Source organism: Marmota marmota, unplaced genomic scaffold, assembly GCF_001458135.2.
Source record: "Marmota marmota marmota unplaced genomic scaffold, marMar, whole genome shotgun sequence".
In the NCBI taxonomy this organism is placed as follows: Eukaryota; Metazoa; Chordata; class Mammalia; order Rodentia; family Sciuridae; genus Marmota; species Marmota marmota.
The window spans coordinates 3,494,408-3,499,187 of NW_026000079.1; the positions used below are offsets into that span (position 1 = coordinate 3,494,408).

A 4,780-nucleotide genomic window follows, 5' to 3' on the forward strand; every position below is an offset into this window, starting at 1 on the left:
CTTTTTTTTTTTTTTTTTTTTTTTTTGGTGCTAGGATTGAACCCAGAAGTATTTTACCACAGAGATACATCCCCAATCCTTTTATTTTATTTAGTTTAAGGCAGAGTCTCACTAAGTTGGTTAGGGCATCTTTACATTGCTGAGGTTCTGAGGTTGGCCTCAAATTTGGAATCCTCCTGCCTCAGCCTCCCAAGTAGCTGGGATTACAGGTGTGTGCCACCATGCCTAGCTCTTTTTTAAATTATTTTTATTTTATGGTACCAGGGATTGAACTCAGGAATGCTTAACTACCAAGCTACATCTACAGCCCTTGTTTACTTTTTATTTTGAAACAGTCTCAGAAGTTGCTAAGGGCCTTGCTAAACTGCTGAGGCTGGCTTTGGATTTGCAATGTTCCTGCCTCAGCCTCCTGAGCCGTTGGGATTACAGAAGTGTGCAACTATTCCGAGCTGTCATTCCTTTATCCTACTGATTTTCTTATTTATAGCTTTTCGAAAAATAGTGCATTGTGGATATATATAAAGATGAAATTCACTGTGGTGTATCTGTACACAGGAAAGTTTGATTAGATTCATTTCACTGTTCTTCCTTCTTCCTGTCCCTCCTCTGACTCCTTTAGTCCCCTTCCTCTGATATACTGGTTGCTCTTCTATTTTCATGGGACTCTTCCCTACCTGTTTTTTCTTTTTCCTTTATTTTGATCTAACTTCTACATTTAAGAAAAAACATTTGACCGTTGATTTTCTGGACCTAGCTTGTTTCACTTAGCATGATGGTCTTCATTTCCATCCATTTACCAACAAATGCCATAATTTCATTCTTCTTTATGGCTGAGTAAAACTCCATTGAGTATATATACCACATTGTCTTTGTTCATTCATCTTTTGATGGGCCCTTGTGTCATTTTGTTTTTTAATTTATAATTTTTAGTTGTCATCGGATATTTATTTTATTTATATGTGGTGCAGAGAATCTAACCCAGTGCCTCACACGTGCTAGGTAAGCACTGTACCACTGAGCCCCAGCCCCAGCTCCCCTTGTGTGTCCTTTTTTAATGTTTCATGACACCACCATTTCTGAGCCTCCCTTTAGTGTTATTCTTGCCCATTTAGCTACTTTATTATGTAGCAGGACAGTTTCTTAATGTGTTCAGAGATAGTTATTAGTTTTATTATTTCCTAAACTTTATTCCATCTATTGAGTTTTACATTTTTCTCTTAAATTCTATTTTTACTCCTACAACAATTAAATGTAAGGTTGTGCTTTTTCACAGGTAGAGGGTGGTAGTGGCAACTTCACCTGGACCTCTTCTAATGAAACAGTGGCCATGGTAACCACCAAAGGGGTGGTGACTGCAGGTCAGGTCAGAGGGAACAGTACTGTTTTGGCCCGAGATGTACAAAATCCCTTTCGGTATGGGGAAATTAAGGTAAGTGACTTTACAAAGAAACCTTCTGGTCACTTCTGAGACACTTTGTCTAAATTCAAGTACACTAACATGTTTGAAAATATTTCTAATTCAACTTTGCTATTTAAAACTATTGTTCAAATTCAGTCTACAAGAACATATTCCTTAAATATTTCTGAACCTGGGTTGAATTTTGCATGTCTTAGTAGCCACTTATTTAACACATGTGCTTGTTTTCCCTAAAATGGAGATAACGTAAATATTTAGTTCAATAATTGAACAATACATGTGAGATTTAAATGAGAATGTTTACCTCAGTACTTGGCATATATTCAGTGCTTAATGTTAGCTATTTTTGTTACAATTACCATAAATTATAATCATTAACTGGCCTTCATAAAGTAGCTTTATTTCTCTTTTTTTAAAAGATTTAAAAAAAATTTTTTTAAGTTGTAGATGGACACAATACCTTTATTTTTTTATTTTTATGTGGTGCTGAGGATCAAACCTGGTGCCTTCGAGGTTTGCATTCAAGGCGAGCGTTCTACCACCGAGCTACAACCCCAGCCCTTAAAGATTTTTTTAAGATAGACACAATAGGGCTGGGGTTGTGGCTCAGTGGTTGAGGGCTTGCCTAGCACATGTGAGGCCCTGGGTTCAATCCTCAGCACCACATAAAAATAAATAAGTAAAATAAAGATGATATTGTGTCCAACTAAAAAATAAATATTAAAAAAGATAGGCACAATATCTTTACTTTATTTAATTAATTTATTTTTTATGTGGTGCTGAAGATTGAACCCCGTGCCTCACATGTGCGAGGCAAGCACTCTACCACTGAGCTTTAACCCCAGCCACAAGTAGCTTTATTTCTAAACTCATATTTTGGTTTGTTAATCTGTTTCTAAAAGACTGAAAACTTAAAATTTTTTTCTTAGTTGTAGACGGATACAATACCTTTGTTTTATTTACTTATTTTTATGCAGTGCTGAGGATTGAACCCAGTGCCTCACATGTGCTAGGCAAGCGCTCTACCATTGAACTACATCCTAACCCCCATATCATTTACTATTTATTGTTACCATTTTTCTATTTTCTCCCACTTTAAATGTATGCTGTTTTCCCCTGCAGGACCTAGCATTTTGCCATTACTTGGTAATTATTTATTGAGTATCTTTAGGTACATGACACCATACTAGGTGTCATAGAACATTCAAAAATACATAGCTTATCATCCGTATCTTAAAGAAGCTAACATCTAAGAGCTGGAGATGTAGCTCATGGTTGAGCCCTTGCCTAGTATGCATGAGGCCCTAGGTTCAATAGCCAGCACCACAAAAAGGTATTGTGTCCATCTGCAACTAAAAAGAAATATTTTAAAAAATCTTTAGAAAAAAGAGAAATAAAGCTACTTTATGAAGGCCAGTTAATGATCATATTTATGGTAATTATAACAAAAATAGCTAACATTAAGCACTGAATATATGCCAAACACTGAGGTAAACATTCTCATTTAAACAGTACTGTTCTTTTCTTGTACAAGAAAAGAAGAAGGCATGGGTAGTTTTGGATAAATTTAACTCACCTGTGGAGCATCCAGATAGATGTTTATAATTGGAAATAGGAATCTGAAGTTCAACTGACAGTTTAAGGCTGGAGAGTTATCAGCATACGATTAGTCATTGAAGCTTTGGGATTCTGTGTAATATAAGAGTCACTTCAAGGAACATAGAGGAAGAGGAACTAGCAGAAGAAACATAGAAAGCAACAAAAATGACAAAATAAAATATATTGTTTTAAAAAGATAGCAAGAGCCAGGTGTGGTGGCACACGCCTGTAATCCCAGCAGCTTGGGAGGCTGAGACAGGAGGATCTCAAGTTCAAAGCCTGCCTCAGCAACTTCAAGGCACTAAGTAATTCAGTGAGACCCTGTCTCTAAATAAAGTACAAAATAGGGTTGAGGATGTGGTACCCCCAAGTTCAATCCCCGCTACCAAATAAAAAAGATAGCAAGAGCAGAGCATGGTGGTACACGCCTATAATCCCAGCAGCTATGGATGCTGGGGCAGAAGGATCGCAGGTTTAAAACCAACCTCAACAATTTAGCAAAGTCCTAAGCAATTTAGCAAGATCCTGTCTCAAACAATAAACCAGGCAGGTGGTGGCATATACCTGTAATCCCAGTGGTTTAGGAGTCTGAGGCAGAAAAATCTCAAGTTCAAAATCAGCTTTAGCAATTAGCAAGGCCCTAAGCAATTTAGTAAGACTCTGTCTCAAAATATAAAAAGGGTTGGGGATGTGGCTCAGTGATAAAGAGCACCTGGATTCAATCCCTGGTACCAATAAATAATAATATCAAGAAAGAGGATGAAGCTGGGGTAGAGCTCAGTGGCAGACTTGGGATAGGCAAGGCCCTGGGTTCATTTCCAGTACCACCACCCCCTACAGAAAAGAAAGGAAGAGGCCGTGCTTTAAGTCAGAAGTTAGCAATCTTTTTCTGTAAAAGCACTAGATACATTAGTCTTTGAAGCCTACATACACTTTCTGTCTCATATTCTTCATTGTTGTTGTTGTTGGTGGTGGTGTACCAGGGATTGAACCTAGGGGCATTTAACTACTGAGCCACATCCCCAGCCCTTTTTTATATTTTATTTAGAGACAGCGCTTCTCTAAATTGCTTAGGGCTAGCTTTGAACTCGTGATTCTCCTGTCTCAGCCTCCCAAACTGGTGGGATTACCTGCACATGCCACTGAGCTTGACTTTGTTGTTGTTGTTTACAAATCTTTAAAACTATTTTTTAGCTTACTATACAAAAGCACGTTGTGTACAAAAGCAGGTTGTGTTCTGGCCAAATTTGCCAGGCCCCTGCTGTATAGTGTTAAATGTTTTGAAGACATTCATTGATTGAGGGATGAAGAGAGATATGTTTAGCACCTAGTGTGTATATTTATGTGTGTATGTAAAATAGCATGCAGTCATTCCTCAGTGTCTACAGGGGATTGGTTCTTGGACCCCTCAGACACCATTATCTGAGGATGCTCAAGTCTTTTGTATAAAATGGCATTGTATTTGCATATAATATGCATATATATGCACATCCTCCTGTGTGTTTTAAATCATCTCTAGATTACTTATACATAATAAAATGTCAATGCTATATAGTAAGTTATTATGCTGGGGACTGGGGATGTGGCTTAGTGGTAGAGGGTCTGCCAGGCATGCACAAGGCCCTGGGTTCAATCCCCAGCATCAAAAGAAAAAAAAAAGAATTGTTATGATATATATATGTTTATATATATATGTATGTATGTATACGTACATATGCATATATATATATATATATATATATATATATATATATATATATATAT

General features: G+C 37.2%; 1 protein-coding gene across 1 annotated transcript in view; it reads left to right on the forward strand.

Annotated features, from left to right (window-relative positions):
* Nucleotides 1-4,780, forward strand: part of Nup210l (nucleoporin 210 like) — a 105,220-nt gene that overhangs the window by 34,794 nt on the left and 65,646 nt on the right. Inside the window, exon 12 of the mRNA XM_015502657.2 lies at nt 1,274-1,429. Within this exon, the coding sequence (XP_015358143.1) occupies nt 1,274-1,429 (156 nt within the window). The remainder of the gene's footprint in view (nt 1-1,273; nt 1,430-4,780) is intronic.